This window comes from Drosophila albomicans, chromosome 2L (assembly GCF_009650485.2).
Source record: "Drosophila albomicans strain 15112-1751.03 chromosome 2L, ASM965048v2, whole genome shotgun sequence".
Lineage (NCBI taxonomy): Eukaryota > Metazoa > Arthropoda > Insecta > Diptera > Drosophilidae > Drosophila > Drosophila albomicans.
The window spans coordinates 6,915,358-6,941,912 of record NC_047628.2 but is presented as its reverse complement, the minus strand read 5'-3'; the positions used below and the strand labels follow the sequence as shown (position 1 = coordinate 6,941,912).

General features: G+C 35.2%; 2 protein-coding genes across 4 annotated transcripts in view; both read right to left on the bottom strand.

The window, feature by feature from the left end:
- LOC117565092 (uncharacterized) overlaps positions 1 to 19,190 on the bottom strand; it is a 37,357-nt gene extending 18,167 nt beyond the window's left edge. For 2 of the 3 annotated variants that reach the window (XM_034244046.2, XM_034244050.2), the window contains exons 1-2: positions 18,191 to 19,190; positions 11,702 to 11,776 (exon numbers count right to left, since the gene is read on the bottom strand). In XM_034244046.2, the coding sequence (XP_034099937.2) occupies positions 11,702 to 11,753 (52 nt within the window). In that variant the 5' untranslated portion in view covers positions 11,754 to 11,776; positions 18,191 to 19,190. Of the gene's footprint in view, positions 1 to 11,701; positions 11,777 to 12,288; positions 12,342 to 18,190 lie in introns of those variants that run through there. The other variant, XM_034244049.2, reaches the window with a different exon arrangement.
- Positions 19,191 to 21,458: 2,268 nt separating this feature from the next.
- LOC117565590 (tyrosine-protein kinase transmembrane receptor Ror) lies at positions 21,459 to 25,411 on the bottom strand. The gene is made up of 8 exons (XM_034244789.2): positions 25,147 to 25,411; positions 24,682 to 24,834; positions 24,026 to 24,619; positions 23,747 to 23,960; positions 23,483 to 23,687; positions 22,963 to 23,410; positions 22,769 to 22,901; positions 21,459 to 22,099 (listed from the first exon to the last, which is right to left on the bottom strand). Exons 1-8 carry the CDS (start codon positions 25,245 to 25,247, stop codon positions 21,887 to 21,889), a joined length of 2,061 nt encoding a protein of 686 aa, XP_034100680.2. The 5' UTR covers positions 25,248 to 25,411; the 3' UTR covers positions 21,459 to 21,886.
- Positions 25,412 to 26,555: the final 1,144 nt, after the last annotated feature.

Sequence of the window (26,555 nt, the reverse complement as noted above, 5' to 3'; positions counted from 1 at the left end):
CTCTGTGCTTGACGTAATTACTAAATACTTTTGGCGCTTACGCTGTCCAGACTCGCTCCTCGAATGATTCCAGCTCAGCTATTTCTTTTGTCTTTACGTGTGTTTCATTCTCTCTCGTTTCTCGTTTCTCTTTCTCTCTCCTCTCTCGCTCTCTTTGTGCTGTTACTTATTTTCTTATCGTCTCGGATTTGTGGCCGCAAATGTTCGTGTGCTTTTGTTGGAATTTGGCTCGACTAGGTTTTATTTTCCTTATTTGTCTGCCTCGCTTCGGTTTCACTTTTTTTTTGCCTTTGTTCTCCTTTTCCCCCGCTTATTCGCTCTCTTGTGTTTTTTCTCACCATCTCTCTTTCCTTTTTTTTGCCACAGGTCTATTTTGGTTGGCATTCCTAAAGTACAAGCGTGTGCCATGTTTATTTTTAATTAATTTTCCTTAAGCAGTCTAAGCCCCGCAGCCAAGACAGCCAGAAAAAGACCTTTCGGGCTACTACGATAACAAAAAAACAACAACAAACACATCTGGAATTTGTGCATTTTCCTTTTTTTCTCTGCTGCTTTTTTTTGGCGGTTTTCCTTTTGCTTGTTTTGTTTTGCTGGCTGCTGTTAATTTTTGCAATTTTCTACTTAATTTCCTCCCAGCTTGTTTAGCTCGGCTGCCCAATTTGGTTGGTTTCTACTTTTGAGGTCGACACCATAAATGTTAATGGCGGTAATTGTGTGAGAGAACAAAAGCTGAGCTCGGATTGTGATTGTCTGCTTGGTTAGATAAACGAGAACTAAGCAAAATGCAATTGTTAAAAGGCAACTTAATAATGTTCAGACAGTGTCGAGAGATAGTGTTGTCATCACTAAAATTGGAGTAGGAGAAAAATATTTTTTTACTTGTCCTTTAGAATGTGAAAACCTCATTTCACAATGAATTCCTCAGTTTTGTTGTGTGGATTAATTAAAGATCCTACATCAAAAAAAGCTTAACGTAACATTTCACCAAGTATGCTAAGAATTGGTTAATTCCTAAAATGCAAAACTATTTCAAACTTGAATTCATAAGCTGTAATTTGGCTATTAAGCCCCAATTTCTTAATTGCAAAACACAAAATGCTTGAGCTTCAAGTATTTGTAAAAGCCCCCAAGTCTTTAAGCCAGATTAATAAATTAGTTAAAGTAATTGAAACTTTGTGTTGGTTCTCTGGAGAAATCCTATTCCAGACTCTGGCAGTCTTGACAATCGAGTAAATAGAGAATAGAAAAATTAGTTTTGTCTGCTCGATTGTCGTCTGGCTCTTTGCCTCTTGTGACTCACATTATTATAAGTATGAACCTAAGCATAAATCTGCAAACATTACTTTCATTCATCTCCATCTTGAGTCGCTTGCATTGTCAACAAATTCACATTGGGGAATTTCAGTTAAGATTATTATAGAGTTCGCATTGAGAGACATGCGAGCGGATCAAAGACATAATTTATTATACAAACTGCGAATAAAGGACAGAGAATGGTCAGAGGAAAAAAAGAACGTCGCGCTCAGGTGTCACTCGGGACGCGTCAAGCGACCAATTAGCTTAATTCTATCAGCCAATAAAGCCCAGTTAATTAAGTGACTCCTACCTGACTGTCTACCTCGGCTACCTATATCAATTTCCAAAAACCAAATTAATCATTTATACGCTCATTATACTTTAAACGCTGCTAATTTCAACTTAATTTGGCCTGCTCTTCCGCGTTGTTCTGTTCTGTTCTGTTCTGCTCTGCTCTGCCCATCACATTCTATTTTCTTGGCCTCAAGATGGGCATGAAAAATGTCCTTGCCTGTCGTCTAGTCCACGGCAAAGCAAAGCACAGCACAGCACAGCAGAGAGAAACCCCAAGCTGGTCGGAATGGTGAAGGTGTCCGCTTTTTTGCGGCTTGTCTTTCGCTTGGCTCCTGTCAAGGATGCCAGACAGGCGAGCTTTGGACATTTAAACTGGCTTCAATTGCGCTTGAAATTTGCACCATTAGCGGCACGCAGCTAACCGAAATGGGAGCCAGCTAAGCAAGGAGGAAAGGAAAACGCAAAGCGAAAGGACTAAGCTAGAACTTGAGACGACAGGCGACTAAGCAGACAAGGCGTCTTTGGCACCACAAGTACTCAACAGTTTAACAATTATTATATTCGTTACGACACAATAAATTTGAATTGTGATTTTTATCAAGAATAGATGAAAGCACAATTAAATCAGAAAATGTGAATTATCGAATAATTATTGCTTGAAGTGGAAAAGTTTAACTAAAAACCGCCAGCAGTGATTAATTAATATTTACCAAAAGCAAGTCGATTAATTTGAAACATGTGTTCAGCTGTGTTCATAATAGGCTTTAAGCCAGCATTAACAACAATTACTCTGCTTTAGTAAAATATTATACTGAACCAATGACAGCTGTCTGTGAACATCGCGTCCAACCAAACGTCGCCATCAATCAACGCACAACATGAGCATTAATTGAAGGCATACAAACTGATGTAACAATCCACTTCAGACCTCAATAGGCCACAACTCAGATCCCAGATCCGACAACTCAACTCAACTCGACTCAACTCAACGGCTGCAAATCCACGTGAAGCACTCAGCGAAATCAGTTTAAATGGAATTAATATGCCAGAGTTGTGCGCTCTCGTGTTTCGACCCTTTGCAGAAAAAAGTTGGCCGCAAAAAATGTGCTGCATAATTTTTGGCGTAAATTCAATTTAGACTTTTTCAACAAGTGATAAAATAAAATGTCGTCGAGTTGCAAACGCGCATATTAATTTCTGTGTCTCCCGTTTCCATACCCCGCGACCTTTTTATGTTTGGTTGATGGATAAATAAAATTGAAGTGGGGAAAAGTGCAGTGAGCATGAAATATTGAAAAAGGGAAGCACAGCTATTGCTATTGCCATTTCCCATTCCCATTCTCGTGCCCATTGAAAAGGGCTAATATTAACCGGAAATCGTATCGCGCTCACTTCCGGCAAAGAGCTGGCAGACAGGCAGGTCGAGGTTGAGGCGGAAATGCGTCTTGTTGGCAGTTATTTCAGTTTTATTGGCAAACCAGCGACAGTTGACAGTCGGCCATAGAAAGCTAGTGCTTACGCATAAATAATAAATATGGCATGTAGTAAATGTAAATGCGCACTGAAACTTCCATAAATTCAAAGGCCCAGCTGTGTGAATTGCCCCCAGCCTGGCAGCCTGGCATCCTGGCCTCCTCGCATCCTGGATAGCCCTTTACGTCCTGGCCTGACATTTAACACTTTGGCAAACAGGCAGTGACGCCATTCCATGAGGCCATTCAAATGCACTTGAAATTCTTGAAGCAACAGCTGCGACCTGCTAAACGAGTTGCCTCTAATGTATGTGTCAGCGCATCTGTGTGTGTATGGCTGTGTTAGGGTGTGTGTGTGTGTGTGTGTGTGTTAACTTGTTGGCAGCAGCCGCGTGAAAAGCGCCAAAGCCAAATTAAATAAGATTTGTTTGGCTGCCATTCAAGATGCGACTGTGTGGGTGAACAGGTCAGGCTCCAACTTTTGCTGATGCCAAACCAACGGGACTTAACGCCTCGCATTTTAATGAGCCAAATGCTCTGGAGCAGCGACTCAGGCGGGGGCGTGGATAAGGGCGGGGCTTACGTTTGTTTGCCAACAAACATGCCTCAAGTTCAACAGCGGCAACAACAACAGAAACAGAAAAAGAAACAACAACACCCAAGTGTAGCACGAGGGCGCGAAAAGTTTTTATCATGACGTCTTGGCCTTAATTTCGTTCTCAAGCACTTGCCACATTGTCGCCTTAAACACCATTCGAATTGCTGTTTCTGTTGCTGCTGTTGTTGTTGTTGTTGTTGCTGTCGACGTTGTTGTCCACGTTTTCCACGTTGCTAGAAAAATGTGTTTAGAATGCGGAAAAGTTGTCGAAAATTGAGTTTTGTGTGCACTTCTGTCTATACAATGAATTGTGCGTTTGACTTTCCTTGTGCTTTCAACTGGCCTTCAATGGGCATTGTGATGGTCATTCTTAAAGATCTCAATCTGTCAATTACTAAAGCCTAACAAGTCAACAAATACACAACAGTAGTATAAATAAACAACCGATAGCAATAAGTGTTTGCTAATCGATGTCAAAAGCCAATGGACTTTTAATCGATTAATCTCATGTCGAGTGAATAATTACTGATGGATGAAAAGATTATATTAATATTATATTAGTTCACATTAATATTAGTGTTTTACTTCCTTCAATACCTCAAACAATTAATTTTGATTAGAGAACCTAGACTTTGCTCGTATTTTATATATGCAGGAGTCCCAGCACACATTGGCCGTTGCTTTTACCTGCACAGCCAATCAATGGCGAAGCCAATGCCAAACCCCAAAAGTCTCTGTCTGACCCATTACTGTCTTTCGATACGAACGTGTTTATTGGCAACTTTGGCTCATTCTCTCCATTCTCCATTTTGAGGTCACACAACGAAAGAGAAATGTGAAATGTGTCTGCAGTATTTCTCTCTGGTACAAAAACTTTATTTTGCAGAAGGGGACGTCAAAGTTTTATTTAGTTGCACGAGCAAGAAAAGAATTTATTACTTGATTAATATTGAGAAATTTTCAAATTGAAGATTTCGAAACAAAGTTTAAGTGAAAATTACCAACAACTTTAACCATTTCCCATCTGTATATAAATGCATTGCATTTATTTTTCCTGGATTAATGTTTATTCGTTTCCACCTACAGTCTTTCAGAAATATAAATATAAAATATAAATACTTCAATTATGTTCGCTTGCTGCGAAATCTGAAAATATCAGCAAGCCATATGTGTTAATTCTGATGATATCACAGAACAGATTTTTTTAATTGCAACACATTTAATTCCAGAAATAACAACGCTTGAAAAGTGCTGTGGTTAAAAACTGCAACATTCAAAATATCATTTATAAATTTTAATTAACAATCAAGTCCGTTGATTCACTGAATTAATCAAGCAAAATGCTTACCAAAGGAGAAGGCTACAGTCGAATATGATTGACTGTGAAATACCCGCTACAGTTCTTGAATAAAATCAAACCAGTGCGGTATTCTGACAACTTACTAAATTAATACCTATATACCGGAAAATACTCATAATTAACTTAAGTCTATATTTAGTATATTAATATAGTACCAAAATTAAAATATGTCTTATTTTATTTGTATTTAATTGTTTCAAATGAAATAAATCACACATTAAGATGCTTTTGAAATATAAAACATTTAAGTATGTTAAAATAATATTTAAATCAATGTTGAATCGTATTTAACTTTTATTGTCATTTAATAAAAGAATTAATACTATAAATTGTATGTACAATGTGTCTCGATTAATTCATTTTAATTAAAATTTCAACTTTTGACACTTATTAAACATGCGCTCAAAGTACACATACAGCAAAAATTGTATTGAATAATAAAAATGAAAAATAAATGCAATAGAAGTGCAAGTTGCCAGCGTGGATATGCTGGTAACATGATAAGAGCCTCATTTCACATTTTCATTTAAAATACGAAATCATTTTCGTGCACGTCACAATTTTCATTTAATTTTAAGTGCTTTTATTTATAGCATGTGTGTATGAATGCTTGATGTGATACGGCTTTGAGCTAATATGCTTTTCAGGTCGTGACATTTTTTTATTTATTAGTTTGTAATACACTTTAATAGCTTAATGAAACACTGCATTAATAGCCATTAATTGCAAACAGAATTTTCAAATAACAATAATTTTAATTTTATGCTCGATTTCAAGTTATTATGCTTTCAATACCGAAGATAAATGTGTTATTTAGATAAATTATACTTTAATTACTATTTTAACAAATTGTTTGCATTATCATAATCAATTTATTAAATTTCTTTCACACATTTATGCGTAGAACTTTCAAAATGCCTGGCAAAAACATTGCATGTGAAGCATGAAACCGGAATTATTATTGTCTGTCCATGTATAAGCTAATATATATTATTATTAGTGAGTATCCTGTCTGTATGTTCTACAGCATGAAGTGTATGCAACGTTTTGTTTGGCACGTAAATTGTTAATAATGTTTATTAATCACGACTAGTGCTACTGGAGGAAGTGCTCTACACAATAGCATATCCTTTGAATTCACAAGCTGAGAGGTGCACTTTTATATTTAGCATTTTTAAAACTAGTTTAATTCAAATTAATTCGCTTAAACAATTAAGTTTATATTGAATTTTCAATTACATAGTTATTTAAACTGAAATATATTAACATAACTAATTAATTAAATAATTTTGTAATTGTGAGCAGAAATTATGTCTAAATTGGATTAAACTGAGTTATTAAAAAAGGGAGATGTAAGATACACGCTACCAATTTGGAATTAAAAGCAAAACAGTGACGTATTATTATTAATAACAAGTTAACATATAAAATACTAGAGAACAAAATATACTAAATTTTCAGCCAATTCTTTAAGACTCTTTTGCAGTATGCGTTTTTTGCCATTTGAAAGCATTTCTCAAATAACTTCGATAACTTTTATCACACCGCAAATTTTTAGGAATCATAAGAGAATATATACTTTAAAACATACATTTCCTGCAGACAAAAAGTTATTACCTATGAATGTTATTATTAAAGTACAAATGAATTTAGAAATTTATTTATGAAAGTAAATTTCTAAATATCTTGCTTTTGCTTGTTTTCCCTGTATTTTACATTAATTAAGTAATACAAACACGTTTACTATTTTGCTTTTCAATAAGTTGATTCCCTTTCAAACTCAAACAACCTCAATCATCAACGACAGAAAGGCAACGACCACAGTAAAAGGGGTCACCACCAATCTTCAATCGTCACTTAAATGCCATTTTCCTTATCACTTTCCCCGTGATTTCTTATGCCAAGCCAACCCTCTTGGGATTGCAACACACCTTTGCCTTTAATTAAATCTCAATCGTCAGAGCTGTGAGTGAAAAAAAAATCAATCGTTGTATTTATTATTGAACCAATTACTGAGTGCGCCAGCACTCTTCGCCTCCTGCCCCGCAACACACTCGATACATATTCCAACCATGTTGCCTACCCTCTTGTTGCAAGTCCCAGCTACGGTGGGGCGCTTGACTCGACTTGGCATTCGTTTGGCATACTTAAAACTAACGGGCGAATCAATGGTAAACAGAGAAATATGAATAAACCACTTTTCTATGTATGTTGTGTGTGAGTGAGAATAACCGTGTGTGTGAAGCCGGATGGAAAAAGCAGAAGATTTGGATTGCAATTCGACTGTTGAGTAAAATCATAACATCCAACCAGTGAGCAACTATTATTGAATTTGCAATTCGATGCAGTTTTTTCGTTTTTTGTTTGTAAAGTGTGACACCCAAAAAAAACACCGGGTAAATACAGTTGTGTGTGACTGTTGGGAGCTGGGTTTGCGCACTAAGATCGTTACATAAAATTCATGAAAATCTCGCACAGAACTAAAAGCTAAAAAATGAAAACAAAAAACAAATTGAAGCTTTAGCGCTGACAAACTGCAGCTATAACAGCCGGAAGTTTTGAAGCCATTTTTCCATTTGTCAAGTGGATGGAGAAGCTTATCAATTTTTCTGCGGGTTAAGGGCGAAAGCAGAACAGAACAGAACAGCCGAATAGAACGGGCATGGAGGAAACGCTCGGTTTTAGGCCATGGAGGTTAAGCGGCTTAATTGCTGCTGAGGTCAGTGGGGGAAAACTGTACAGCAAAAAAACAAAAAAAAAAAACAAAAAATTGGTTTTCATTTTCATTGCATATTTGCAGTCTCCACTTTGAAGTGAAATCAACGCAACAGCTGTTGTTGAACTAACAGCGAAATTTACATAATAACAGGAAACAATTTCTATGCACATTTTGTGTTTCATAGTGCGTGATGAAAGCATCAAAGTCACCAAAGCTTTGCCATTGCACATGCCTGGGCCCAGCGTCTACGGGCATGCACCGGAAAATCATGTGTTTGTTTGACAAAATGCCGCATAAATTGAAAAACGCAATTACTGATCGGTCAACTGAATACAAATGTAAAAAAGCTCAGAAAATTGCTTCGCTTACCTGAGTTTTACCCAAAAAAGTATATTACAAAGAAATATGGTTTACGCAAATCCATATCTCAATATTTGCCACATTGTTTTACGACTAATATCATATTTAATAATACAACTTATTAACAATATAAAATCAATAAATATTGTGATAGATTTTAAGCATTTTTATCGTGAATCTTTTGTTCGTTCAAATCGGAAAAGTGTTATGGTCTCTTTTTTATATAATATCAAGAATATATCAACGACTAACCTAATTTTATTTAGAATAGTATTTGAAAAATCAGACTCAATTGATATTTCTAATTTAAATACTTTAGCATTGTACAAAATTGAATTTTTTCCTCCATTCAGATTTGAAAAGTTTCGTGTAGTTTTTCCTAAAATATGATAAGAAATTCATCTGCTATATTATGCCAAACAAGTTAATTTGAAAATTTGGGGTCTGCTACGGATTTGTGTAAATGAAGTCAATTAGAAGACGTGCCATTAAAAATTATGCAGTGCGGGAGAGCATGAAGTGTGACACGTGTTTCTCGAATTGCCGCCTGAAAGTATGCTACCAAATATTTAGCTGAGCTAAATGGCAGCCGGGCAATGTCCTGGCTCCTCGTTGTGTTCACGTATGTGTGTGGGTGTGCGTGCAAATGTCGCTTCATAACGTTTATTAACCTGCCATTATCGAGCAGACCCAATGCACTCACAGTAACCGTTGTCGTTGTGCTGTTTTTGGTGTTGTGCGCTGGGTTGTCCTTGCCTCGCCTGCGATGTCAGGCAAAGCGTCTGGTAGCTGCACAATTTACACGCCCGATAAAAATCTTCAGCACGCACCACAACAAAACGTAATTTGTATTTGCATTGTCCCCTTTGCCCCCCGACCTAAGCGCACACACGTAAGGCCCCATCGAGCCACCAAACGAACCGACGTGAACACCTGTTTGGTATGGTAAACATTGCGCCGATTTCCACAAACAACTAAACAAAATCCCTAATTAGTCTGGGGCTTGACTCGCTGTCGCAGTGTGCTCTGGCCTCTGGATTTTCACAGTCTGCCAAGTGTCGAAAATCGGTCGTATACTTGATTTTATTTTAATAAGCAACCTTGACGCTCTTGCCAATTTTGCGTTGGGAACTCAAGATTCCCCCACATTTATTTCTCTCTTATATTCCATTCTCTTTTATTATTAAACAAAATGATTTTTATGCCTTACTTCTGGTTTTGTTTCATTTGACTGGATTGTATTACGCCCTATTGTTAATGTCTTAATGTGTTCATATTTTTTGGTTGACCTGTAAATTGACATTTAATTACAATTTGCCTGTGCTTCAAGTCGAATGAAATTAGTGCCTAACCCATGCATAAATAATATCATACGAGTAGTCCATTATATTAAGCGATAAGTGCTTTGATTTCGAGTATTTCTCTAAATGTGTATTAAATTGCAAGAGAGTCGTAGATAATTCATCGATTTTTCGCCCCAAAAAATCCATCACTTTTGTTTAGTTATCTTTGACAGTGAGTTGCTTTCTATTAATGACATACTATGGGACTCTTTAAAGGCGTACCCACAGGTCGTAGTGGTAAAAGGTGAGAATAAAATCTAGCAGACAATTGATTAAAGCTCGCATTACGAATAAACACTCTCTGTAGATATTAAATAAACAACAATACAATAATATTTGTCTAGTGTGTTGACTCAGCAAATATGTATACAAAAATGAATATTCAAATCAGATTTAAATTGAACTGAAAGTGGCCTCTTTAGGTTTACGATAAGTGTTGATGGAATATCAAGATGATTCTCAGCTTTTTGGGAACATGTCTTTAATCTGTTGTCTTCAACATGACTTAAGTCTAGTGACATTCTAAAGTTTTCTTTGGCTTATGTATGTTGAAACCACTTGTCAAGGCCTACAAGAAAAGCCCCTAAAAGTATGCAGCACTAAATAAATCCGGCACATACAATAAAAATAGCAAAAAATAAAGAAAAACCTTAGACCAAGCACGTTGCTAGCATTTATCAAGACCAGAGACACTCGCACACACTCGGGTATGCACACACAGATGTCATGTGCTAACAAGAACAACAGCATGTGTCACACCTTCACACCAACTACAGCCACACACACATCCACACACACAAAGACATACAAAGACTGGCATAGATGAGGCTGTCGCAAGTGACAAAGAGTCGAAAATTTCAGTCACGCGAAAGGATTGAAAGTCATTTGATGTATTCACTGTCATTTAAGTTTCTGCTGATAGAGTGACTGATAGATATGTAAGCGAATGCTCCCATATACAGACATACATACATACATACATACGTGGCCATTCGGGCTTATATTGAATTCAATCGATCTGCCAATAAAACTACAACAACGAAACGCTTTCAGTTCCAAATATCTTTCTACATACATGTATATATCTGTATGTATATTAATATAGCTGAAGAACCTGCAAGTTAAATGCATTTAAGTGCCAAGGCAGCTTGTCGCAGGCTGCGAGTAAGTTGCTTTATTGACATGTGTCCTGGCGAGCACAGACGAGGCTGTCGGAACTCAATGGAAGTCGATTATAGATGTGTGAGTAAGATGCAGATAAAATTTAAATCTGCGTCGCATGCTCAGAGGTGAATCTGTGTTACCTGCGAGTGTGGCAGCAACTTGTGATTTATTGAATAAATCAGTGGGGGTGTTGCTCAAATATTTATCAGTGTGTTCGCCCGACTTTCTCTCTCTCTCTCTCTCTCTCTCCCTCCTCGCTTGAGTTTGTGCGTGTGGTTTTGAAATTTATGTGCGCTGGTAAATAAAATGAGCCTCCGACGGCTGCTGAAAGCCGCAAGACGAGCGAGAAGCAATAAAAAACTTGAAAACGTGTGTAAAACATTCAAGATAAAATTGTAAAAGCCAGAAAAAAAAAATAAAAGTTTTGCACACACTTGTCAGCAGGCTTAAATCAACACTCGTCCTCGTGTTTCCACTTAAATTCCTAACTTTACATTTCGATTCCCACTTGCGACCATAATTTATTTCGCACTGCCAACCAATTAAACACAATCAACAAATCGTTGAATTGATTTTTATGGCAGCAACAATTGCAAATCCTCAATAAGCGTAATTCAAAATATGATTAAATTTAATTATTACGCATTATGACTTTTTACAGCAATCATTTTAAATCATTTTTGCATTATTTATCAAGTTTTTAAAAGTTCAATTTTTTTATATTTCCTTAAATTTGCATTTGCCAAATCGAATAAATATTAATCGCACGGCAATTCTATGACATAAAGTTTAATTATCGCTAATTAGCATTTTGGTTCTGAATAAAATTGATTACAATTAATGCGCATAAATATTGTTTTTATGCTTGATCATAATTCTCGCTTGCAACTATTTTTTTACAGACTATTTTTGCTGTTTATTGACTGGATTAATTTTCAATTTATGTGTGACATAACATTTCATTAATATGTCTTATTGAATTGATAATTTCATGTATGATTTAATTTCCTCTCGCTTAACTTTGAGATAGCTATATAAACACACAACCGATGAAAATCTTTTACTTTTCTAGTGAGACATGGAAATTACACTTACCCACAAATATAAGAAGGAATGCTGTTTGACACAAAATGTGTAGAAACCTCATGTTTGTAGTTGTATTATGGAATGCTGTGAAAAGAAAAGAAGTCATACTTTAGGTTAAATTTTATACTATATAACTTTATAAAATGTGTTGTAAATGTGACCATATTATATATTTTATAATTAGCATAACAAACGTAATCGTATTTAGGTTTAAATATCTGGCCATACTTCATCTTTAGGTTTAAATATCTTCGTCCATACATTCATTGTGGTTACGAAAATATAAGTTTATTATATACATTAAAATCCAAATCAAATTAAATGCAATTTAAATAAATATTGAGTAATATTTCAAATGTTTAGCTATTGAGCGTAGTATGATAACCAATTTATAATATGACCAGATATTATTAGCAGAAACTTGAGTCCAGCAAGTCGACCAAAAATATCCGACAGCCTTTACAAGTATAACTTTGTGTAAAGACCAATAAAGAGCCGACAACAACAGCAACAAGAAGAGCAACAAAATGAGTTGCTTAATGCGTTCAAACTTTTGCTGCAATACGTAACTCAAGTTAGGCTGCAGTTGAAGTTACCTGGATACCAAGGAGTGGAGTCGGCAACAGCTGGACAGCTGGCGAGGCGAAAGCGAGTTTGTTATTGTTGCCAAGACCCGTTAGCCGCAAAATACATATTGAAAGCAATTTTGTAATCAAAAAGAAAACGAACAAGAAGAAAGCTTTATAAAGTAATAACTATAAAGAAAACTGCAGCGATTTTCCAACCCCCTCCACACACACACATACACACATACACTTACGCATCCATTTTGGGTGTAAACTTGGCCATTACAAAGCCACAGATAGAACGAACCACAAACTGTTGCCAACAATGTGCAAAACACAAAAAAAAAAACACAAAAAAAAAAAGAAGAAAAATCCAAATGTTCATATGAGAAATATTCCAAAATGTTGTGCACATTTAAAGTTGGAAATCGGATTATAATAATCCCCTTAGCCCAGTCGAAAAAACGAGAGAAGCATTCGGGCAGGAGAGTTCCCTACCGTATCCTTTGGGTGATTCTTGACAAGCTGTAATCTTTTATGGGCCCCAAATCGTATTATAGAAAAGACAAGCTAAAAACCTCATGTGCTGTCCACAAATGGAATGCACTCTCTACCGCTCTCTCTCTCTCTCTCTCTCTCTCTCTCTCTCTCTCTCTCTCTCTCTCTTCTTCTCTGTCTATTTCTAACTGCCTATCTAGAGCTGAGAATATTTGGCCCATTAAGTTTGTAGTGCCTTCTCTTAATTGCTTTAGCTTCATTAACAGCATCCAAAAAGAATGAGCAAAAGAAACTTTTTAATTTATGCATTGACAAACTTAAGCGCAGCGCGCAACTACCCCGCAATCTCTCTCTCTCTCTCTCTCTCTCTCTCTGTATCTCCCTCTTTCTTCTATGCTCGGTAGCCCATTCAAAGCCAAGAGGTCGATGGGGTAAGACAACAAAAACAACGTCTGGCCAAAATGCGATAAGCCGCAAACTGCAGTTCAGCCCCGGACCAGACCAGACACAAGAAAGTCCCCGCTCAGTGAGACACGCCACGTGAAGGGTGCATACAAGTTTAAGGGGGGGAGGGGGCAATGAAAGCAATTCCCAGTCGAAAAGGGAACAAAAATTGCACAGAGGGCAAAGGCGCAGCATCCTTTTAATTGGTTTTCGTTCAAACAAGGCAAAAAAAAAACACACAACAAAAACAAAAAAGAATGGTGAAAACAGCTTTTAAAGCGATTCTTTGAGTTGGATTTCCCATTAACAGCAACATCAACAGAAACTGGAACTGGAACTGGGCTATTTCAAGAGATTTCGCTTGTCTTACAATTCTCGAAAGTGTTCGTCTTAGGAAATGTTTTCAATCTGTTTTTTCACCTCCTTTTAGACTTTAAACAAATACTATATACAATCAGTTGCAAAATTACACTAATTCAAGGCAATTGCGATAAGCTTTGTTATAAATTGTAATCATTTTTAAAAATGTACTAACTAACTAATATTGAGAAAGCTTTCAAATCACTTTTAGGCAAAGAAGAATTCCATATTTTAAGTTCAACACAAAACAAATCAATTCATTACTTTTACTCTTATGACTCTTCAGCACTACAAACAATTTTATACTAAACAATGATTTAATCAATTTTTAACTTGATCCCAAATTGTATTATACAAATAATTGAAATACTTAATATAAAAATCATGTATTTGCGTACAGTAATTACTCCTGTTCAAATAGCCCTATTCAAACAATCAAAAATACAATTCATATATCGACAACTTTAATATAAGTTAAAGTAGTCACAGAATGACTTCCTCATTCCTTTTTAAAATTGATATCTAATTCTTAATATTTGTGATATAAAAATAATTAGATATTAAAATATAAATATAAAAAGTTTTAACGGAAAATTCAACATATTCCAATTACAATTAATTTCTATATATTTTTTATTTAAATATATGTTAACCTATCTTAATCGTTTTCAAAACTTTTTTACAATTCTTTATAACCAAAATCTACTGTAGTAAGGAATGAACTGATAAGTTGAGGTTACAGTCCAAATTTGTTGGACTTGTTTAAATTATTTATAGAACTGTATTCTGTTATCGCTCATGCTACTGATAGTAATTATAGTGGAAATATAATTTAAATTCTTGACAATAATAGAATCATCAAAATGTTAACTTATTTTTCTTGAAGTACATTTAAATAATCATAATAATCTATAAGAATACATCTATCAATAATACATCTATATTTCCACTTAACATATTCATCATAATTTATTTACTTGATGTACCGCAAATAATAGATTTCTTAAAAATTCATCATGTATAAATATTGAAAAATAATACTACTTTAATATAACATTTTATAATGATTTGCTTATTCTTTATGCAAATCTTTTGAAATCCAACCCAGTGTATTTATTTTGCAATATTTCAATTTCGTATTTATCTAATTTTTTGTGCATTCCTCTGCATATAATTTTTTTTTTGTATTTCCAAACAAATGTTTACAATGAATTCCATGAACTTTAATAGCGCTGAGCTGCTGAGCAGCTTACGTCGTAGCAGAATAAAACTTAACGAATTTGTAAAGTGAAAAGAAATGAAATAAATAGAACAAAATGTGGAGGAACTTTTTCGATGCCAGAAAGTTCACGTATCAAAAGTTCTTTGGGCAAATATAACAAGAGGCAGCCCTTTGGGCGATTGAAAAATATTTTCATATGTAAATTTACCGAACGAATTCTTGTTGTTTCTTTCTTCTGCATGTGTTTATGTGACCAGCAGCCAAAGCACACACACACACACACTTGCATGCATTGTGTGCATCGATATGTGTTGCCTATTTTCAGGCGCTGGTGCATCTCAAGTGCAACAACAATAACAACAGCAAGAAAGAAGTGCGCCAGGCATCGTTGAGTGGCAAAATGCACAGAAGTCTACCTAGAAACTAGCATAGCATAGAATTGTTGCTGGATTGTTAGCTGCGGTTGGCAGCGCCGTCGTCTGCGAAAAATTCTGTGAAAATTTATTTCATAATCTCTACAGCAACAGCAACAACACGACGAGTGACTGCAACAACCAAGGCATGGCAAAAAAAAAAAGAAAAAAAGAACTTTTGCATATGAGAACCACGAGTAGCTAAGCATGTAATTTATATCCTTGAACGCTGCGCTCCTTGCTGTCTCACTCTCTCTCTTTCTCTCTCTTTCTCTTTCTGCTTCTTCTGACTCGCACTCCATCTATGCAGTTATTGTATTGCACACTTGAAGGGGCAGAAATCGGAGCTGCACCCTTTGCTACTTGGGAGCATCCATAAATTTGCTTCTGTTGCGGCTACTTCCTTATCGTCCTTTTTTCTCTACTCTGCAGCAATTTTATTTGACCACATAAATTGTTTACCAATTTTCACAAGTTGCTTCTTCTTCTCAAATATGTAGTTGTGTGTGTCTGTGTCTGTGCAAGACCTTGTTTGCTCTCAATGCTAAAGCGGTTTAATAACACTCGGCCAACATTTTGATTTAGCGTTCTTTACTGCCTGCAAAGTGTCTGTGAAGGCCGAACTTGTGTTTTCCTTTACATATTTTCTAATTGGGATATTTGTGAAATGCCACAAAACCAATGGACAACAAATTCTGTCTCACAAGCACATGGAAATCTTACTGAATATGTAGCCCAGAGGGCAAGAGCAAAAATGAGATATAAATTCTACAGAAAGAATTTAACTTCTTTCATTGTGAAATTGATAAATGATATTTGTGACGTGAGTTATTAGATAAAAAGCAAATAATTACATGTAAACTTTGAATCTATTTAGAACTCTGTGGTATTTTCTATTATTGTAAAACACTTTCAGTAGAAAAAATAATATTATACTATTAATAATAAGACAAAAATTATCAATAAATTTGAAATATACCAAGTTAAAATTATACATTTTCGACAACTTTTAAACATATTTAAAAAAAACTAACTACTAGAAATTGTTCGTGCGTAATTTTAAAGATTTTCTTTTACTTTTGCGCTGCTTCGGAAAGTTGAGCATCAAAAAAATGCACCTTTAGTAGCCTCTACTCGAATTCGCATCGCTTTATCAGCATTAAATTTCGTTTTAATTAAATGCAAATTAATTACAAAACTTTATCAAGGCAGACACGAAAACAGAAAGAGAGAGGACAGGAGAAAATATAAGAAAAATTATTGCAAAAAAGCTTTGCAATAATTCTGGAAAATTCCCACAACATCGCACCTTAAGCTAATTAACGACGCTGCCGCCGAGAATTGCGAGTACTGCTCGCATTTTTGAAAAATCTTGGGCATAAACCACAGCCGAGCGAAGCTTGGCGCGTTAACCCCACAAAAAGTGAAAGATAAAAGCATCCAGAGAAATTGTACCAACGGAACCGGAGCAGAAGAAGACGAAGAAGAAGAAGAATGCTATGTCCTTGCAGGTGGCAGTAAAAAATTGTTGAAATTCTTCGCCAGCTGCGGAGTTGGACGCAGCTCCTCTTTGCTGCTCACAGCTCATTAAACGCTTGTCACCAGTTGCCCATTTTTATTGTTGCTGTTGCTGTTGTTGTTGTTGTTGTTGTTGTTGTTTTTTAGACTCGTTTTTGGGCCAGGATAATCCGAGAACAACTTAATACGCCCCTTGACCGTGCTAAATAGCTTTCATTATTTACTTTATTTTCGCATAAAACGTACAAAAACTTTTACCATTTTTATGGCCAACAGCAGAAAATGCAACGAAAGCGATAGCAAAACCCATAGAGAATGAGAGAGAAAACGAATGAAATAGCATTACGTCTGGTTTAATCCAATGCGAAATGCGAAAAATTGAAGTTGCCCCGCAAAAGCTGTTGCTTAAAGCTGTTGAAGGTTCTTGGCCTTTGCCTGGCAATAATAAATCATGGCACATATCAATCAGTCAATCAAAAGTGTCCCAGAAACTTGTCTACATATTGATTGTGCACTGCAAAAACACCAACTAGAACAACAACAACAAATTATGCCTGACTCAGCAGTTTTCTCAAAGAAAAACTATACCATGCATATGACATTTTTCGTCAATGATACAAGCAGCCAAAAGCAGCACACAAAAAATGAAAAGCACCAACAAAATACTGCATGAAATGTGAAGGGACACATGACAAAGGCAAAGCAAAAACCCAGTAAAACATTGTTGCATACTCTCGTAGCAACTTATGGAGAGTGAGTGCCACATGCCTTAACTTTCTCAGTTCTCAGTTCATGAGAGCAAATGTTGTGCAGTTGACAAGTTTTGTTTGCCAGACGAATTTTCCTTGCCTCATTCATTCTTCTGCTGTCCCGCCCACATGAGGGCAAATTGACTAAATGTCTGATTGAAAGGTATTTAACGATAAGCAATGAGATAATTGAACCCTGAAGAAACTATTGATCAAAATGTCATCTGTTTTGCGGTTGTTCTGGATAAAATACAAAATATATGCATCCATGAACTGTTTTAAAATCCGCTTGGACTCGTTTATAATCCAAGATAAATATTTGTTAAATGCTATGTATAGAATTCGAATATTATCGTCACTTATTAGAAAACTAATTTATTCCATTTTAAATTCAAAATTATAACTTAAAATATTATATACCCTACAAATATTTTCCCATGTTCACGCTACACTAAGAAATTTACTTATAATTTATATTGAAAACCTACATCATGTTGTTTATGTTTAAACTAGATCTACAAATTGAAAAATTCACTTGGGAATTAGCAATAAACCAAAGGCTAATTTCAAAGTTCGCCGATAGCTCAAATATAATATTATATATGTAAATATTATTATAATTCATTCATCTTTCATTTAGTGGGCAGAAAATAAAAACATTTTATATAAAAATCTTAAATGAGTAAACCATACTTAAACTAAAAGATTATTTTCAACTCGTAACTTACTGTTTATAATTCCAAGTAAAAGTCACTTTATTTGAACGCTTCTTTATTTTATAGATTCCAAATATTTCGACGTATTATGAATTGCAAAAGTTTTCACACATTTTACTCATGAATTTATGCGAGCATTATTTGGTATTATTTTTCATTCTGTATGTAGATTTTTGTATTCTTTTGGCTGCTTTGCACAATTTGGCAAACAATTTAAATCAAATTTATGGATGATTTATGCTCAGATCCTTTGTGCAACAAATGCACTCAAAGCAGACAAACGGGCAACGAGCACTGAGTGCTTTTTATTTTTTGGTTTTGTATTGCTTGCGGTTTTTGTTTTGCCTTTGTTTCGTTTTCTTGTGGCTTTTGTCGTAACGTTAACGTTGCTACGTATTTCTTTTGTTGTTGTTGTTATTTCTTATCTCATTTCGCGTATCACGGAACTCGTTAAAATCACCTTAGAACACGTGACTGCACGTCACTCACATGCAGCGAAGCACACACACTCACACACAGACGAAACACGCACACTGCACAAAGTTATGAAGCAACAGCGTTACACACACACACACACACAGTCACCGTCGTCACAACAGTAGTGGAGGACACGGCAATTTATGATGGCAGCAAAAACAAAATGTGCCGTTAGGTCGATCGCCGGTTTGTTTTTTGCTTTGCTTTGCTGTGCTTTGCTTTTGGTCCTGCTCCACAAACTGTTTTTACGTCTGCTCCTGATTGTGCTCGTTCTCGTTGGTGCTAGAGAGATGGTGCTCCTTTAGTTTGTTCCTAAGGAGCAGTGTCAAAAACACATAATTCTGCACACGACTTGCAGAATATGCACAAGCACTCAGACACACTCACACACTGAGAGGAGACATCGCACACTGCAAACAGCTGCAACGGAAGGTTCAATTCTCTTAATTGTTGCTGCTGCAGTTTCGTTGGCTTGTTTTTGTTTTCTATTTTTTACGCACGACACAAAATTTGCAAGGAAGTCAAAGAGCAAAGCAGTCCTCACGCAAAGGCAACGCAATGAAAACTGAACCAAGAACTCGCGACAACTCAGACGAGTTGCGTCGCGTCTCATCGCATCGCGTCTCGTCGTGTCGCATCGAATCCCTTGCACAGATTTTTCATTGCGAGCACCAACCGAATGATCCACTGCCTTCGGCTTTAAGCACGAAATTCGACACGAAGCTGCTGTCGGCTTTTATTCAACCAAACGCAGCAAACGAGCACACACGGCAAATGGGGAGAGAGAGAGAGTTTATGTGTGTGTGTCGATTTAAGAACTGTGTCAACTGCTTAAAGGGGCAACAAGTGAAGGAGTCATAAGAGTGGTGAAATTCGTATGGTGAATGCAATGCAGCTGATTAACATCGCTTCTGAATTCGATACGTTAGATTTGAAATAAAATCACTAAAAACCTTTTTCTGTTGTTTGATAAACATTAAGCATTATGAGCATTTTGAAATAGTGGAATTATTTTTAAAGCTTTAATTTTCATTTATCTATTTTTAAAGCTTTAATGTTTATTTTTCTTATAAATATTTTATTAAACTAGTTTTCTGATAATAATATAGCGACTTAATGAACTAATCATAATAAAAAATAATTAGAAATTTGAGGAAAAAATAATTAGAATAAGGTTACTTAAAGACACTTATTGGAAAGTTCACTTTATGAATATGTTGCCTGTGCCTTAGTTATAACGTCAAATTGCTAAGGGGAAAAGAAATAGAAATAGTTTTCGAATTGAAGTTAAATTAGTTTTATATATTAAATTAGTTTTTTAATTACCATGTTTTCAATTTTATTCATTATCTGCACTGCTTGCTTTCTCATATACACCCTTAAATAAATCCGGTATAGTTACCAGACCTTCCCCTACGCATGCTTTATTCACCACATTTCTCCTGTACACAGACACCACACCTTTCCCCCACTTACTGCTTACCATTAACAACTGCTTGCTGTATCTCACAGCACTTGGTCTGAACTCCAGAATACGAATTGTTTTTTTTAAAAGTATGCATTTTTAAAAAAGACTAAAAAATATTTTCATATTGGAGATTATTAGCTTTGACTTATCCAATCTCTCAATCAACCAAATTTTTAAAAATCGTTCAATAACATTTTGTTTGCTGGTTTGCACATTTCTAAAGAACAATTTAATTTTGGCTTGCCTCATTTAAACGAAGTTTAGCGATAAATCTTGATGATATCATGACTGGCATTTTGTTCCACATTTGAGTCGCCGAACTAGAGACAGTTTCCTAGTTATCCTTGGTCTTTCTCATGCTTATCCTTGTTGGCCTATGATGCTAATGACTTTATGGTCTCCAGTAGTCTGCATAATTTGAATTATTTTTAGCGCAGACTTTCGACGCTTGCCAAGAATCTGACGGCCAACAAACCACGCTGCTCTATATGTCTATGTGTGTGTGAGTGTGTGGAATATAACTTCACTCACATGTGGGCGTGGCAGGCTAATGAACTGCAACTGTGTTGTTCCACTTGCTGTGCCTTATATCATCATAATTCGCTATTTTTCTGATTATGACATTTTGTGCTTCAAGTCTTTTCCTGAATTGCAACCAATTATCCGTTAAGGTTTGTTGACCATTTCCGCCATAGAAAGGCACATTTTAGTATCTGCCCCACTTTGTGCCGCATCTCTTCATATTCATTTTATTTTGCTCTGGCAAAGGGTCTGATTTACAATTATGTATTATGCTGCGGAGCCATAAAGTCGCCAAACAGGACATTTGGCAGGACATTTGAGCTATTAAAAATTGCACGCTTAAGCGAAGCACGCATGCAGTATGTACATTAATGTATACGAATTCTAAATATTAAAATATTTTTAGATTCAGCTTTAATACAGACAATATTTTATTTTAACATTAGATCAATTGATATAATTTTACGAGTTAACAAAAGAATTTTATTTGGTTTTGTCAAGAAAGATCGGCTCATTCATACAAAATAATATAATATTATATAAATCTACTACATTACTACAAAGATGTTAAAAAATATTTTCTGGCAAAGGGTTCTTTCATTTGCCAAAGCAAGTAAGATCCGATTGCAGTAAACGTTTATTGGCATAAAAAAGTCTTTATTAAATAGCTTCTACAATATATACATATCTGATCGCAACTAACCTTTCAGGAAACATAAAGACTATATGTATGAAATATACGTTCTTTATTTTTCGCTCTTTCACCCAATATTTAAGCCCCAATGAGAGATATTTTATGAAAATTGTGTTAAAAAAGTTTTGTTTTATTTTGTTCTATAAGTTAGGTATTCATTAGAATTTGTGTATAATATTCAAGTGACGTACTGTAAATATTTACATGCATGTATAGGTCAAGATTGCCTGAAAGTCACAGGGAGTCAAAACCACACCGATTATTATTTTGAGTACAATACAACACTACGTCATTTAAAACGGAAGATATAATTACAATATTTCTTGATGTTATTTAATCTAGATATGCAATTAGTGGAAATTAAAAAATTTCAAATGTGACAGTTGCCAAATAATGTTAAAAATAAAACCAGTTATAAATGCACATTTTATTTCGTTTTGTTAAAGTCTTTATGGTACACTTAAGATACTATTTGTTAAGGTAAAAACTCAGACCAGTTATTCAATATATGTATTTCTCTTAATTCCTCATATGGCAGTTTCTAAATTTATGCTTTATTGTTGTCAATTTTGATATGGCCCTCATACCAAGTTCTCAATCGATGAGAAATGTCAGCAAACGTTGGACGTTTTACGGCCTGTTCATGCCAGCATTCAATCATTAGTGAATACACTGCAGTCGGACAATTCTCCGGACATGAGAGTAATTGTCTTGATCGTATTAAATGGATGACTTCTGGATTGCTGTAGCCACTGTAAGGCTGTAAAATTCAAATGTTTACGTTACTTATATTCATGTTCTTATATAGTATGTTATGTTAAAAAAAGTCGAGTGATCTCGACTGTGAAATAACCGCCACTATAAGAGCAAAACGGTGCGGTATTATTCTTTAAATATACCGAAAACTATATTTGGTATTTTAAATATACCATATAGTATTACACATATTAGATCGTCAGCCAAAACAACCAAGACCCGTAATAAGTAGGCGTTTTTGCCCATACAAAAGTATTTCTGAAATAGCTTAAAAAACTGTGATTGCAACCAAATTTTTATGTATCATGAGTATAATACTATAATTATTATTGTATGTACAAAAAAACTAGCATTAAAATTACGCTTGTTATTCAAATGTTATCGATTTCCGGGGGTGAAAGTGGGCGTAGCAACATTTTTAAACAAACTTGATCTGTGTGCAAACGAAAAAAAAATATTATTATATTCTTTCAGTCTCTGAGATCTAGGTGTTCATACGGACGGACAGACGAACAGACAAACATGGCTATATCGTCTCGGCTGTTGATGCTGAATTTAATTACTTTATGGGATAGGAAATGACCAGTTCTGCCTGTTACATACATTTCCTGCAACCACAAAGTTATAATACCCTTCTACGCTATGCGTATCGGGTATAAAAAAAGATATTTACCTGCATGCCATAACTATAGATTTCCCAAAGAACGACTCCGAACGACCAGATGTCACTCTCTGTTGTAAATTTTCCATACAAAATCGACTCGGATGGCATCCAACGAACAGGAAGCAAAGACTTTGATTGTACTCTACACAAATGATAAGAAAAAGTTATAATATACTTTCTTGTATAGTTATTTTCATAAATACCTATAGTAGTCGGAACTGTAAATGTCGCGGGACAATCCAAAATCGGAAATTTTCACAACTAATCCCTCGTTGACCAAACAGTTTCGAGCTGCCAAATCACGATGAACATAATGATGGCCCGATAAATACTCCATGCCTTCACTGATCTGCATCGCAATTTGTAGGAACTCCAATTGCAATAATTGTTTCTTTTCCATTGGCGAATTTGAGATTAAGAACTCGTGTAAGTCGCCGTTTGCCATGTACTCAAAAAGCATGCAGTAAGGTTCCTTATTTAATATGACGCCTAATATGCACACAATATTTTGATGCTTGAGGTCCGATATTAATTCAATCTCACGTCTAAAGTCCTGTTGCGTTTTAACCGATGCATTTTCTTTCAAAGCCTTAATTGCAACATTTACGATTTTCTTATTAGCTTGCTTCAGTTGACCTTTGTATACTTTTCCTAAAAAAATATATATGTATATATTATGTATTCGACTAATGTACACCTGTTTAAATACTAGAAAAGACTTACCGAATGCTCCCTCGCCTAACTCTTCGAAAAATTCAACATCTTGTAATGTGAAGTGTGGTATTCTCAGCAGTGAACTCTTCTCCATGCTCTTGGATGGCATTCCCACGTGTTCCATGGAACTATTCAAAGGAATTCTTCCCATATCTTGATTTGAGTTTAACTGCGAATTTCCATATATATTGTTTCCGGCATTTGGTGTGTTAATCTATCACGCAAGAAAGTAATTATTAGATCGTAGTACTTCCAAGCTTGTTTAGTACTTACATTTTGTATATTTTTCATTCCATCGGAATTTTTTCTTTTGCAAGTTATAATAAAGTAGGTAGCAACAATAAGCACAACAATCAGTAATATTATTGATGCTGTGCTTAACCACAGTTTTATGGCACATTTTTGAACTTGACAAGGCTCTATGATGCGATCTAATGATTTGTCATCAACAAAGCACCAAGGTGAATTTTGAGAACTTCCCGGATTTCTGTGAAATAAATGAATATTTAAATAATATATCTAGTAAATCCCTTATATACAAACGCTCCATACCTGCAATAGTTATGTCCTATAAGTTCTGGAAAGTCGGAAATTTCCTTCATCAACCAGGACCACCGTAAGCAGGCTTTTCCTGAGACGCTGACATTTTGAATGCCTCTGTACCTTGAGCCATCTTGCCAATAGCAATCATCCGTTTCGTCCACTTCAATAGTTATGCCCAGGGAGGAGCAATCTTTGTGTTGCGGCAGTTTTTGGCACTCTTCAACTCCAACCATGCCAATTACCGGATGCCGTTTTGCTATTGCGTATTCCTTTTGGCATAACTCATTTTCCAATAGTTCGCATTCTTCGCGACAAATGCGTTTTAAATTCTCTGATTCTTTTGTCGGTGGGTATTTGCTGGACACATCCTTGCTGAAGACATCATCGTAGAAGATTGATTTCTTTTTAAGAAAAAAATTAGTACTCTTGTGATCTCTTGAAACGAATCGCTTTTTTCTTGTGTCATTTCCAGTGTACAGATTTGTATAAACAGCCAAATTGGCAAAATACAACAAATTGGTTCGCTCAGGAGTTCTACAAATTGGCAGCGAACTCAAGCATAAACTTGGCAGCGCATATTTTCGGCAGTTGGAATTCATGTCTCTGAAAATAATAGATTAAATACATTTTTTTTTATATATATTTTTCATTTTTGAAATACTCACTTTGATTCTTTTATTACGCCATGGGCCGCTTTAAGTCGCTCCTCTAAGTCATTCATTGTAACATTTGGTGCTATAAACACATAGCAATTTGCCAGATATTCGCGACAAATCGTTCCATTATATAGTTGACAGATTCCAGTGGATTGTTGAATTCTAAAATGAATTAATACAAACCATTTAAGTCTAATATTAAATGCATTAGTAAACCGTAGTCAAAGCTGTCGCCATCTAGCGTCAACTGCTGTCAACATATTCCCAGTCCACCAGTCTTAATTAATTGGTTTGCATTACATATTTGGGGCTCCCACTTTTGTAATGAAACCATGTATTTATTTGTAAATAGCTGGATTCAAATGTGCTATCATGACATTTGATTATGTTAAAACAATAATTATGATATTGCAGGCATTTTACGATATTGCTTGCGTCCAATTGTAAATATCTTTATGATTGTTTTCTACATACCCATAGTTTTCAATTTTTGTGTTCTTTGACCATACAAAATTTCCTCTTAAAGCAGTTAAAGCGATGAAGTAAATAATGAAGTGACGAAGTGGAATATTCATTTTCTCCTTTGTTATTATGAATGTGTGAATGGTAATTTATTTTGTTTTTGTTTTTTATTGAAAATTCAATCACGTTTTAATTTCATTAGATGTGCTGATGTATGAATGTACATAACTTCATTGACTCTAACTCAACTTGACATTCGTATGTACATTTAATCTAGAGGGTTGCACGTTCTATGCGCAGAACATAATTACATTCATCCCCCTTAAACAAGGGTTTGACAGAGTGGCCAGATAAGGAGAAACCCGTAATGCAGAATACCGGATATGAACAGCTGATACATTTTTAAAATATTTTGCAAATTCTCTGAATTTTGAGTCTTAGTAAAATACGAATTTAAATTTTTGAAGAAATTTGTAGTTAAAAAAAATTACTTTAGTTAAGTCTTGCAAACGGATTATTTTAGGTAAGCTTAATTTTTAATTTCTCAAATATATTTTATTCCATTTGAAATATAATAAACTATGGACTTACATTTATAAAATTGTAAATGTATTTTTCAATTTGTAACAATAACAAATCGAATAAGAGTCGCAGAGCCTTTATACACTAGTCGGCATAATTATTTTGACGAAAAAAAAATGATTCAAATTTTTAAGTAACTTTGCAATGGTTTAATATAACTTAATGAATTTTTTTGCTGCTTTACTTAGTGCTAATACAAACTTAAAAATAATGAATTCAACATTTTATCATATGAACTTGAAAAAATATAAGCTTATGTAATTTTCAAGCGGTGGCATAAGTATTTTGACAAGTGTATTTTAATATGAATAACAAAGTTTAAACTTAAACAAAACTAAACGGGAAAAAGGTATTTAGTAAAATATATAATTTCCTTTAGTTTCAATAACTTTTTCCAGGCGATCCGGTACTGAATCGATTAAATTTCGGATGATCTCTGGAGATATCTCTTCCCAAAGGGAAGTGACCTCAGAAATTGTCTCCTCTCTGGTTTTATTTAACGATACTGTTCTTTTACGTTTCATAAGAGACCAGATGTTTTCAATTATATTTAAATCTGGACTTTGAGGTGGCCAGTCCAAAGTGGTAACACCAACATCTTTCAAAAATGTTGTAATCATCTTAGCTTTGTGGCATGGGGCGTTATCCTGTTGCAGAATGAAGGATTGACCAATAAGCCTGTCTCCAGAAGTAAATGCATTATCATTTAAAATCCGTAAATATTGGCCTTGGTTCATCGAACCAGTGACAGGAACGAAGTCACCCAGTCCATTAAACGCTACACATCCCCAGAACATCACAGTGCCTCCACCATGGCTTACTTTTTGGCAAACGGGCCG

What these genes read in the sequence shown, in the direction of transcription:
- LOC117565590 (XM_034244789.2), bottom strand. Translation starts at nt 25,247, where the DNA reads ATGAATATTCCACTTCGTCACTTCATTATTTACTTCATCGCTTTAACT. An exon ending in GGCGTAATAAAAGAATCAAA is followed by an intron (nt 24,620 to 24,681) that starts GTGAGTATTTCA and finishes TATTATTTTCAG; the next exon opens with AGACATGAATTCCAACTGCC. An exon ending in GAATGAAAAATATACAAAAT is followed by an intron (nt 23,688 to 23,746) that starts GTAAGTACTAAA and finishes CTTGCGTGATAG; the next exon opens with ATTAACACACCAAATGCCGG.